This window comes from Nicotiana sylvestris, chromosome 1 (genome assembly GCF_000393655.2).
Source record: "Nicotiana sylvestris chromosome 1, ASM39365v2, whole genome shotgun sequence".
In the NCBI taxonomy this organism is placed as follows: Eukaryota; Viridiplantae; Streptophyta; class Magnoliopsida; order Solanales; family Solanaceae; genus Nicotiana; species Nicotiana sylvestris.
In genome coordinates, this window is record NC_091057.1 from 165,422,637 (window position 1) to 165,435,645 (window position 13,009).

The following is a 13,009-nucleotide window of genomic DNA, read 5'->3' on the forward strand; positions in this document are numbered from 1 at the left end:
CTCTAGTTTAATCAAGTTTAGTCTTGTAGCTTTGGTTTATTTTTTTTAAGCATTATTAGAGGGGATCAAGCAATCAAACTTTCTAGCAAGCAAACAATTCTCTGTACTGGTGTCTCTCCCCCTCGACACCGCGTTGCCTTTTTTTAATAACTTTCAGTAATGCAATCAAGCTTTCTTTCATTCTCAATTCTCATTTCTATACTCTCAATTGCTCTTGACATTGGTTTTTCCGTATGGCACTGACAATCTAGTCTAGCGTATGGAGGGGACCTCAGTTGGCACAGTAACTGCACTGACATTAGTTGCTTAGCCTTACGTCGCCCTTCCAAGGAATCTCAGGAAGGTGCCGCGTAACAGGGGGGATGTTGAGTTGTCCCACATCGGAAGGATTTGAGATCCTTTCTCTTCTTATATGGTCTTGGAAAATTCTCACCTCATAAGCTAGCTTTTGGAGTTGAGTTATGCCCAATTAAATAGTAGGATTTGCACGAAGTGGTTGTACAAGCTTGACTTCCAACTTTCTATAGATCATAAGATTTAAGATAAGATTTCATCTCCACTGACCAAATCTAATAGTTTTCCTCAATAAAAGTTTGTGGGATATTCAATGAAAGACTGCTGCTTGTCATTATTAAAAATTTGGTTAAAAATCGGTATGGTTAAAAAGTGCTTATTGGTTGTTTTTCAGCAAATTCAGAGATCCATCAAGATCATGGAGGCTCTGATACCACTGTTAAATCAAATGCATTTTTACCCATACCAATTTTTATCCAAATTTTTAACAATGGCAAGCAGTGTTGTCTCTTTGAATACCCCACAAACTTTCACTGGTGAAAACTATCAGATTTGGTTAATGAAGATGAAATCTAATCTAGAAGTTTATGATCTATGGAAAGTTTTAATGGAAGACAGACTTATACAACCACTTCCTGCAAATCCTACCCTTGTCCAAATCAAAGATCATTCAGATGAGAAAAACAAAAAATACAAAGCTAAAACTATAATTCAAAATTCAGTTACAGATTCAATCTTCTCTAAAATCATTGCATGAGAGACAATTTTTCAATCTTATTTTTCAACCTTCTGGCTGCTTGCATATTTTCTAAAAATTCATAACAGTGGTATCAGAGCCTCCATTGATATTGACGGATCTCCGAATTCATTGAAAAACAACCATTTTCAACCACTTTTAAATCATACGCATTTTTACCCATACAGATGTTTAACCAAAAATTTAACAATGGCAAGCAGCGATCTCTCTTTGAATATCCCACAAACTTTCACTAGTGAAAACTATCTGATTTGGTCAGTAAAGATGAAATCTTATCTTGAAACTTATGATTTATTGGAAGTTGTAATGAAAGACAGACTTATACAACTACTTCCTGCAAATCCTACCCTTGTCCAAATCAAAGCTCATTCAAATGAGAAAATTAAAAAATACAAAGCCAAAACTATAATTCAAAATTCAGTTGCAGATTCAATCCTCTCTAAAATCATTGCTTGAGATTCTATTTTTCAACTTTTTTGCTGCTTACATATTTTCTAAAAATCCATAACAATTAACAGTAACGGAAATTAAAGTACTTTTTCTTCTCCCTTTTCTTTGATGAAGATATTAATATATACCTTCAATCTTTTATCTGTTTTAAATCCTCCCTAACTACAATTTTCATGTAAGTAGCTAGCGTGCACGTAGTAATTACATTGAACAAAACAACTTATTTACATATGGTTGTCTCGTAGGAAATTAAAGTAAACCAATAATGTTTAAGTATTCAAGAAGAGAAGTCCATAGCCACATTATATTTCAATCCGTACACCTGCTAGCGTGTGTGCTATATTTTGAGGTTCAAGGCCATAACATATATTGGGCTATCAATGATTCCCCTTCAGGGGCGGACGCACACTAAATTATACGAGTTTGGCAAAATTTAATAACTTTTGTTCGAACCCTATGTATATATTAAAAAATTCATTAAATATGAACATATAATAGTTCGGCTGCTAGCGTATAGTTGCTAAAATTCATAAACTTAAAATCCTAGATACAATTATATTTCCCTCCCAAAAAGAGTTGAGCCACTTCTGCCTTGGTAACAAGGAGTTGCTCCTTTAGATATATAAAGTGATTATCCTCAGAGAGGAAATGAAAATAAGTAAGTACTTATTTTGTTGTGCTTGATGAATAAAATGGGATTTTCGTAGTTGCAATGAGTGCCATTGTGTTAATGACTCCTGAGAAAAGGAATTCTGAAAAATGGCTTCGCCCGGACTCGAACCGGAGACCTTCAGTGTGTTAGACTGACGCGATAACCAACTACACCACGAAACCTTCCTGTCAGTGAATAAGACAGATGTTTTAATTTTATTGAGTTTGTTCTATGCTCAAATTTCGCGCTCTCGTCTTACCATGTAACTTAACTTGTCTTTCGTTTTCCCTCTATTCATTTTCCTTTGTTTCTTTTTCCTAAAATGTTATACTCCTATCATACAGGAGAAATGGTTAGTGCGTTAACGATAGAGCATGTCTAAACTTAAGCTTTATGTGGGACTTCAATAGGCACAAGTTCATGATTTTTGCCTTTATTGTATAAAAAAAAACCTTTTTTCTCGTCCATAGAAGAGGAAACAAGCCATAATTAACCATTCTGTTGATAGTTTCGTTTATACTTCAAAAAGTCCAGGCAATACACTTCCCAACATTCTCAATCTTCATATATATACCAGATAAACTCATAGTAAACAATAACAATCCCTCCATCCTAGAAAAGAAAAGTTCTTGTATACGAAGGTCAAACCTTCTAATTTTTTGGTGTGGATGCAGACAGAGATTCTTTATATTTTTTAAAATCATTTAGTAGAACTTGCTCGTTGAACAAAAATAGTCATTGATTAGCCCACAGATTGAACAAGTACATGTTCATCTGATCCATCAAACCTAGTACAAAACGGAATTTTAATCCTAAAAATCTATAAACTAGGAACATGTAAATGACCATTAATAACTACTACACAAACTGACCTTGATCACTTCTCAAGTTCAGACATCTTGCCAAAAAAGAATACCAATATCAAAAAGCCTCCGCGTTTTTCAACTAATGAGACACAAATGCTGGTATTTCATCAGTGATAGTGGTTGCATCACTAGTACTGTTACTGTTAGAGTCATCGTCTTCCGTAATGTTTTGAGGATCTGGGAGTGTTGAAATGGAAAGACTGGTGTTCAAGTTTATTCCAGTACCATCATTTTTAGGTATAACTTGATGGCAAAACCTGTATGAGGAAGGTTTTGAAGGCTCGACAATGACCGAGTCTGAGGCTGCCATTATCTTTTTGGCTCCTCTGTGCATGTGCGTCTCACAGTACTTTTGACGAGGAACAGCATTCCTGCTGCATCTCCATTTCTTACCATCTGATCTTCTGCACCTCTGCGGTTCAGTTTCTGAACATGTGTTACAATTAAACCTCAAGTTAGCGTTGCCTGTCAACAGGAAGAAGCTTACAGAACTCATTTAATATACTCTTTAACATTCTAAGAATATTACAATCAAGATAATGCTGATGAGCTATTCTCAACAATCATCAAAGGTTGCTGAGCTAATAAAGGAAAGTTAAATATAAAAGAAACTAACATCTCCTTCCACCATCACCAGCTTTAATGCACAAGGATAAAAAAAACTAGAAATAGATACACAAGGTTGCTCTGAGATTGAAAATAAAGTCAATCATCATCTTACATATTTCCTCCTCCTTCTTTTTTGATAAAGTAATCATCTTCCGTTTTTTCTAAGACAAGCGTCACCTCTAAATAAGCTATCACACATGCTAGAAAGGGATCATCCTGGATCTCTTTTTAGATATTTGCAACCAAACTACCTTATATATTTCTTTTCAGCTAGTAGAGATGATGCACATCTTGTCCACCACGCTCCTATGCTCTCCTACAGGCTACAGGCCATATAATCATAACAAATCCAAGCTCATTCTCCACCTACTTCACAAAATCCTCAAGGACCTTGAAGTAATAAAAGAACATGTTAATGCTTGCTTCAACGAATTTCATGACTAGCCAACCTAAATCGCCTAAGTAGCATAGAAGACCAAGAAGCTAGAATGACAATGATCCTTCTTCCATGCAGCAACCTAACATCTGGTTTGCCTTTAACCCATCTGCCTACCTATCGGAAGAGGAAGGAGAGGCCGCTATGGTGGAAATGATCCAATAGTTCCATGATGCACCTAATAATTAGTCACTGCTCAGAGGAACTTTAATTAACAAAACCTTTTAATAATCTACAGCAAGACAATTTTCCAGGATTCTTAAACAGATGAAAGAGAAGGCAAAAAATGAAGAGGGAAAGAAGTTGATCCAATTATATAATATTGGGTTTTACCTGTAGTGTGTTGAAGATCAATCTTTGCAGATATACCAAAAACTGGAGCCAAACCACCACTATTCCTAGCATCTCCATAGCTCTGCTTTTGGTTGGTTTTGCTTGGACTAATATGGTTGAAATCAATACTCTTGCTATCAGTGTCGTTACCAGCGATGAAAGATTGGGTTCTTATGCAAGTTGTGGTGTCCTTTCTATTGAAAGTCATGTGGTTGTCTAGTTTCTCACTGCTGTTGCAGGAATTGGTGGGTCTTGGTTTAGCAGATGAATCCTCGACGCTGTTATTTTGGTTATTTCTGCTAGTAGAAGACAAACAAGAAGTTTTACTACTAGCAGGAGCACATTTGCTACCGGGATCATCAGAATTAGCATACAGTTTAGTTCTCTTGGGAGTGATACATATATCATCTGATTTCATAACATGTTCGGAAGCTTCCACAAGCTTTCTTGAACGACGACCCCTATGCATGTGCTGCCCACAGTACTTCTGGCCTGGAATCACATCCCTTTTGCACCTCCATTTCTTACCATCAGTTCTTCTGCACCTCCCTGGTTCAGGATCCATCATGCTTGCGTAATCAAATCTTCCCACTGAAACCAGCACCCATATTAAAAAATTAAATCGTTATGACAATGCTTAAAAATCCTAAATATTCACGAATCCAAGTCCTCCCATTATGTGAATGAAATATAGTATCATACATGGAGACACATTTACTCTAGCCCTAAACTATCAACGAATATTGACAACAGATATGCATTCCCCGCATCAAGCTACCTATGAAGTAAAGATTTTTAGAAATTAAAAGCATAAGAGTAAGCCAAGCTATTGAGTTTTTCAAATTTTGAGCTCATACAGTAGGAATAACGCACCAAGCAATGCTTTCCCGCCATACAGTGGGACGGTGGGAGGAAAAGATGGTGTAAAGTATGAAGACGAGTCACCAAAGATCAATTCTAGTATAAATCCAGGGTAAATTTTAATATTAAAATAAATCAGTAATCAGTAGCGAAGCCAGGAAATTCAATAAGGGTCTTCAAATTTTGAAGACTCTTTGCTAGTGGGCTATGCAAGGGTGTTCAAAGTTTATATTATAATCAATAACAAGTGATATTTTACCCGTATAATTTTTCAGCCAAGGGTGTTCAGTTGATCACCCTTGGCCATACATAACTTCGCCCCTGTCTGTAATCCATAATGACCATCAAATTTATCGTATTCTCGCGCAGCAACTAGGATGCATCTAATAGGGGAATCAAAGAACATACCGGACTTCAGAATATCCGGGGGGGGGGGGGGGGGGCTGCTAATATAACAGGCGAAGAGCCGAAACTCAATAAAAATATCCAAGACAAAACCAAATTTTTTCCAGCAAATGAACTTCATACAATGTATTACCAAGTTTCAGAAAGCAAGAAAATCATTCTCGATAAGCTAAAGTCGGTTCAATTTGGGATCTCAAACATTCTTATCTTTATGCCTTTCCACTCTGTTGTTCAAAAAAAAGAAAAATAATTCAAGTAGCTAGAAATAAACAAGACAGTTCCCCCATTACTATTAGACCTAGCTACTAAAACAAAGGAGAATCATCCATTAATATTTCACTAGTTCATCCAGAAAAGGCACATTCTTGAATAGATAGCACCAATTTGGTTCCTTCAATTAGTAGAATATAATATGGAAAAGAAATTATCTTTAAGAGAAGAAGTACAAATAACCATGCAATTGTTCTTGATATAATTAACAATAACAAAATTAAAAGGGCAGAAAAAGAGCCAAAGAAGAGGAACATTACAGGTAGGGTAAAGTTTGTTGATTACAGCAGAGCCCAAGGAGCTGGAAACAGTATTCCAAATGGTGAAAAAGAGATGAAAAGGAACTGGAAGACCAGAGACTATGTACTTAAAAATCACAGCTTGGAGCTGTAGTTCATGAAACTGGACTGTTGTGAACACAGACTTGGCAATGGCATTGACACCTTTTTCTTCTTCCTCAACCACATAGCCTAAAGACAACTTTATGCAAGGTGGTGACCCTTCATTCTTCTCTCTTTCATCTTTTCCTTCATCAAAGTAAGTATAATTTAATCAGTATCACAAACCCCACAAAGCAAAATTCAATCTTTCGCAGATAAAACAAATATAAACATGTAGTAACAGAGATAGAGATATAGAGATACAGAGAGAGAGAGAGAGAGATACCAGAGTGAGAAAGGGGTGTGGCAGAAGAGAGATGAGGCTGCATTTCTTGACTTTTTTACATGGGAGAAAAGCAAACTGCTGCAACTAAACCGAGTAGTAAAAATTTACTTAGCCAGAAATTGGAGAGTGTCTCAGTTTATGAGAATACAGCTGAGAGTGCTGACACTTGCCAGAGGCATCAAAGCCAAAACTGATGAGCACTGTAGGATAGAAAACAACAAACAATAAAGAGATGTCCCTTCTTTCATCTCATTTTATACCACATGCATATAGTACTAATGCTCAAAATTTTATTTTGTGTTTCTTACAACTAACAACTAGTAGTATGAGTCATCGTTTTTGTTTCATACTTTTGTGAACCCAAATTTATGTGGATCCAAAAATATAAGATTGGGGTCCACAAATTTGTAAGACAAAAGTAGTCTTACACAACTAATGTAAGTTGTGTGAGACACACAATAAAACTTCTCGTATTACTACTATTACTTAATTATATACTCCTATAAATATACTACTATAAGGGGTCGTTTGGTATGAGGTATAAGGGTGGTATAAAAATTTAATGTCACCTTAATACTCTGTTTGGTTAGCAAACCAGGTATAAGTTATCCCGGTGTTAATTTTAACACTGGGATAACTTATACCTTATAGAATGTGGGGTAATTAGCATCGATATAATTTATACCTTCTTTTTAGAAATTATGCAATTGTCATTCTTAATACAACATACCAAACAACGAATAAATAACAATCCCAGCATAACTCATCTCAATATAACTTATACCAATATAAATAATCGTATTTCAACCAAACGACCCCTAAGATATTAAATAGTAATTCGAGAATTAGATTGATAAAAAAAATAGCATTTAAAATTTTGAAAGTTATGAAAAATTTAGTAAATAGAAGGGAGTATCATGAACTTGGAAACTCCAAAATACAAAGAGTATCATGTGATTTAAGAACTACTCTCTCATTTTTTATGGTGTTTAGTTGACCATGTAATACTCTATAAGACATACATATTGACACAGTACATTATATTAGTAGTAGTTAAAAAATTTTAAAGCAACAAGACATATTGACTCATACATTATATTAATTAATAGTAGTTGAAAAATGTTAAAGCAATAATGGTAATGTTAAATGATACTACCTATTAAAAAACTATTTTAAAATTTAAAGTACTTCAAGAATTTATTAGTGAATTAAATATTTGAACTTTTTTTGCTAATAAGTTAGAACCAAAAGAATAGGAGTAGTAATGTTTTTAAAGATAACAAAAAGGACAAAAAAAAAAAAAACAGGTAGGAGTATAATTGAACAACAACACGGCACTCAACCCATGAAGAAAACAAAAGAACATAGGTCAGGGCAGGGGAAGTCACTCATTACTGTCATGCAGGTTGTGGCAGCTGCTGCCATATGGCCATTTCCCTACATTTGTCTGTAAATGTGAACATCATAGTAGTAAAAGTGATTAAAGTGAGTGGTCAGAGGTTTCTGACATTTATCAGTTTTTACAGCCTTAACGTAAATGGGCAGTGTACCATTCAGACCAACACCATTTCAGAAGAATTTTGTGATATCTACTGTACTACTACTAGTACTCTTCTTCACTAGAATAATGGCCAAACGCTACGTCTTAGTACTCCGGTTAAACAAGTAGCTTCAATTATCCGGTAAACACTGTTATTTACTATAGCTTTTCTTAGGGCTCCTTTGCTACGAGAGATAAGTGATAATTAATTTCTAAATTAAATATTAAATTAAGTTTACTTTACATTTGATTGAGATAAAATCATGGTATTACTAATCCTGAAATTAGTTATCTCTAAATTGTAATATTTTTTATCCCATAAGAAGTGGGATAACTAATCCCTAAATAACTAATCCGAAAATAATTATTCATGAAATAACTTCTTTCCCAACCAAACAACCCCTTTAGAGTATTTTAGGACAATATTTGGTTGAAGTTCTTGATCACCTATGTTTGGACAATATGTGATTGAAGTTAGACGAAAAAATACTATATGTAGTTGAAGTTACAAAAATATATTATTTGTAGTTGAAGTTTAAAAAATAAATATTTGGAGTTGTTTGATCGTTTGGACTTTGGTGTGAGAGGGATTATATTGTATGGGTTAAAATTAGGTCGAGTTTAGTGAATATAAATGGATGAGCTGAGGCCGAGGTTGAAGCCAAGCTTGGGCCAGTGGCGAGGAGTCGCCCAGAGAGAGGGACCAGTGCCAAGGTCAAGTAGAGAACAAACAACAACAACGCTTAGAATATTCTTAGGATTATGAATAGGAATATTCCATTGAATATTCTCCCAATTGTACTTTTTTAGGATTTTCTAGGAATATCTCTTATAAATAGGAAGAGAGGGGGAACAAAAAGGGGCTTCTGGACTTTTCTGAGAGGAACATCTTGTAAAAGGTTGACTATCAAGAACATACAAAAAGCTTGTCTTGTATCCTCTGTTTGATTCCATTGCTAAACATTCCTCTTTTATTCACAAGATCCAAGAACACTTTGTCCATTCCCATAGTCTATTGTCACACGCTATAGTCAGAAGAAGGAATCATCCAACTCATTCAATATTTGGGTGACAAATTCCTTTTTATTACATTTAGTGACATTTGTCACATTTATTGCATGTTTTCATTCTCATATTTATTGATAATCATTTAGCATTAACTTGGCATTCATTGACTTGCACACGGTTCATACCATCAAGATTATCGAACTTCAGATCTAGGATTTATTATATTTAACTAGGATTTACCTTTTATCTACTTATTAAATTGGTTTAACAAAAAAAGCCTAAAATTTTTTGGTTAAATATGAAATTATTTTAATATATAAGTTTTCCATAAATGCATAACTAAGTGACTAACGGAACCTTTGGTTGACTACATACTAATTCATGCATAACTTGTGCCAACAGGTAACACTCACACCATTGTTGACGTAAATAACGACGCCCTCGCAGCTATTCTGAGGAAAATGGAAGAAATAGAGAATGATAATAAAGCACTCCACGACCAAATGAGGGAGCACCAAAAAAGGGTTGATAAGATACCAGGTGCCCCGAAACTTCTGCCAAAACGGAACGTCGGTCGGTTTGTGGAACAGCCGTACAGCGAGGAGGCAACCCCACATGTCATACCCAAAACCTTCAAAATGCCACCGTATTTGAAAATATAGAACGACACAATGGACCCTGAAGACCATATCATTCATTACGTCATGTGCTGCTGAAGAAGTTCGGCGAAATCCTAATATGGGGAGCCTTAATATGGTACTCACAAATACCAGCATGTTCTACAATGACTTTCGAAGAAATGGCCGACAAGTTCGTCACCGTCCATGCTGGGGCCAAGAAAGCAGAAGCCAGAGTGAATGACATATTCGCCATCAAATAATCGTCTGGCGAAGGACTTAGGGACTTCCTTGCCCAGTTCAACATAGTAAGAATGAGCCTGACAAATATGTCATAGGGGATGGCGGTAGCGACCTTTCAAAACGGGTTAAAAAGGAACACGTTGAGGGCGACCAAAAATTATTAAGCAGACTCATGAAATACCTTCCAACCACCTGGGAAGAAATTCACAATGCTTACTTTGCTGAGGTGAGAGCAGACGAAGACGACCTCAATGGTCCAACTCAACGGTTAACGTCAGTCCAAATGGAATCAAGGAAAGATCGTCGGAATGAAAGCTGAAGAGATTACGCAAGACTACGACTCAATCGGGAAAGGCATCAACCGTACATCAGAGCGGCCATCCCACTACCTCCCCGCCAAGCCGAAGGGGCGTCCAGGCCATAGACGGGGACTCACCGAAACGAAAGAGGTATGCCTCCACTTTTATCTACTCATAATTTTTTTGTGTCTCCTTCCGAAATAGTTTACGCCCTAGAGAAGCTCGGTCCCAAGGTAAAATGGCCACAAAAGATGAAGTCAGACCCAAATTCCAGAAAGTTGAATGCCTTCTGCGAGTTCCATCAGGAACGGGGCCAATCGACCGAGGATTGCATAGCCCTACGACAAGAAGTAGTAAACATGCTCCACCAAGGACATTTAAAGGAGCTTATGAGCGACTGAGGGAGAGCCTTGACTTTGGACGAGAACAACATCAAGGCCCCCAAAGCGACCCTCCCTCTCCCGCACCATCCAAATGATCATCGGCAGAGGCGACAAAGCAACAATCAACCATGTGAAGTTAATCACCACACACAAATTGAAGCGGTCGATCACCCATGAACGGTATGATGACCTCGAAGACAGTATCATATTCGATAAGTCAGATACCCATGGTTTGACTTTTCCTTATTTCGATGTTATTGTCATTACTTTACAAATTTCAGATACCAATGTAAAAGGAATCATGGTAGAGGACAGGAACGATGCGTGTATTATCCACCCTAGAGTTCTCACACAAATGAGACTCAAGGATAAGATAGTACCATACTGCATAACACTAACAGGTTTGAAGAATGCAGTTGAATGAACCTCCGGAGAGATAACATTGCACGTTCTAGCCGGGGGCGTCACCCTGGAAACAACATTCCATGTCATGAACCAAGACACATCCTACAATGCCATTTTAGGGCGACCTTGGATACATGCCATGAGGGCCATCCTGTCCAGTATTATCAGATCATCAAGTTCCCTACTCCGTGTGGAATATTCAGCATCCAGGGTGAACAATGCACAGCTTAAGAATGCTATCGCATCGCCCAAGATTGCACATACACTCAACAGTTAAGAGGGGAGGGCTCAAGAGCATAGCAATTACCGAAGTCGGGGACCGAGTCCAACGAACAAATAGACATCGTCAAAGACCCTGACATCATGGAAGACACAAGGTCAATAGTGGAAGACCTCGATCACGTCCAGTTGTACAAAAGAGAGCATAACAAAAAAGCCTGCATCAGCCACAAACTCAATAAACCAAGTAAATTCTATAAATTTTTAACTGACAATGCCGATCTGTTTGCTTTCTCACATGTAGATATGCCAGGTATCCCGAAAGACATTGCAATACACAAGTTGAATGTCGATCCACTCTACCCATCGATACGACAAATCAAAAAAAAGTTCAATGTTGCAATCAACGAGGCCGTCCGTGAAGAGGTAGAAAAATTGCTTGCTAACAGTTCCATTCGAGAGTCAAAGTACCCCCAATGGGTCACCAACGTGGTCATGGTGAAAAAGAAAAATGGGAAATGGCGCATGTGCATAGACTTCACGGACCTAAACAAAGCCTACCGGAACGACTCCTTCCCATTGCCTCACATCGATTAGCTTATTGACACAATAGCGGGGCACGAGTTATTTAAGCTTCTTGGATGCCTACTCAGGCTACAACCAAATCTTCATAGAGGAGGAGGACTGGGAAAATACCACCTTCATCACCCACCAAGGGACGTACTGCTACAAAGTCATGTCGTTCGGGTTGAAAAATGCAGGGGCGACCTATCAGAGGCTGGTCACCAATATGTTCAAAGAGCAACTCGGCAAAACGATGAAAGTCTATGTAGACAACATGTTGGTCAAATCAAAAAGAAAAGAGGACCATATCGACCACCTGAGGGAAGCCTTCGACATACTTAGGCGATATGGCATGAAACTGAACCCTGAAAAGTGCGCCTTTGGCATGCACTCGGGAAAGTTCCTTGGCTTTTTGGTGCAGAGAGGCATTGAGGCCAATCCCGACCAAATCAAGGCGATAGAAGGAATACCTGAAAATTTTGACCAACAAGTAACAGGTGCAGAAGCTGACCGGCCGTATAGCCGCCCTGTTTAGTTTCACCTCGCGATCCTCTGACAAATGCCACAAATTCTTCAATGTACTCAAAAGGACAACAAACTCAAGTAGAATTCTGAATGCATTCATTCCCTAAAAGAATTAAAGGCATACTTGTCCCCGCCCCCACTACTTGCCAAGGCAGAACCTGGCTAACGTCTCTTAATCTACCTAGCTGTATCCGACGTCGCAGTAAGCACAGTCTTGGTCCGTGAAAACAAAGGTACGCAATCTCCAATCTATTACACTAGAAAAACCCTGGTCGACGTCGAAACAAGGTATCCCCACATCGAAAAATTGGCTCTAGCATTAGTCGTAGCTTCATGAAAGCTTAGACCCTATTTTCAATGCCACTCCATCTCGATAGTCAAGACCTTCACCCTAAGAAGCATCCTATATCAACCCGAGTTATCGGGTAGATTGGCCAAGTGCACCATCGAATTAACCGAGCACGATATAACATATCGGCCGCGAACAGCGATAAAGTCGTAAGTACTCGCCGACTTCAGCGACAAAATAATACCTGAGGCCGAGCAAGAAGCCTCCTGTACCTCCCCCCAAGTCATCCAAGCTATGGTTCTTGTACACCCATGGTGC

The 13,009-nt window shown here is 37.7% G+C and overlaps 1 protein-coding gene and 1 non-coding gene across 3 annotated transcripts; both read right to left on the bottom strand.

Annotated features, from left to right (window-relative positions):
• Positions 1–2,261: 2,261 nt before the first annotated feature.
• On the bottom strand, positions 2,262–2,335 carry TRNAV-AAC (transfer RNA valine (anticodon AAC)). Its single transcript has one exon. It is a non-coding gene; the product is annotated as a tRNA-Val (tRNA).
• Positions 2,336–2,878: 543 nt separating this feature from the next.
• On the bottom strand, positions 2,879–6,793 carry LOC104246566 (growth-regulating factor 9). Of its 2 annotated transcripts, none has more exons than XM_009802380.2 (4): positions 6,600–6,793; positions 6,194–6,460; positions 4,398–4,988; positions 2,879–3,445 (listed from the first exon to the last, which is right to left on the bottom strand). In XM_009802380.2, exons 1-4 carry the CDS (start codon positions 6,640–6,642, stop codon positions 3,099–3,101), a joined length of 1,248 nt encoding a protein of 415 aa, XP_009800682.1. In that variant the 5' UTR covers positions 6,643–6,793; the 3' UTR covers positions 2,879–3,098. The 2 variants fall into 2 exon arrangements, with proteins under 2 accessions (XP_009800682.1, XP_009800681.1); XM_009802379.2 differs by having other exon boundaries at positions 2,879–3,484.
• Between the last annotated feature and the right edge of the window lie 6,216 nt (positions 6,794–13,009).

What these genes read in the sequence shown, in the direction of transcription:
- LOC104246566 (XM_009802379.2), bottom strand. Translation starts at nt 6,642, where the DNA reads ATGCAGCCTCATCTCTCTTCTGCCACACCCCTTTCTCACTCTG. An exon ending in CAACAAACTTTACCCTACCT is followed by an intron (nt 4,989 to 6,193) that starts GTAATGTTCCTC and finishes TGCTGGTTTCAG; the next exon opens with TGGGAAGATTTGATTACGCA. An exon ending in TGATCTTCAACACACTACAG is followed by an intron (nt 3,485 to 4,397) that starts GTAAAACCCAAT and finishes TCCTGTTGACAG; the next exon opens with GCAACGCTAACTTGAGGTTT.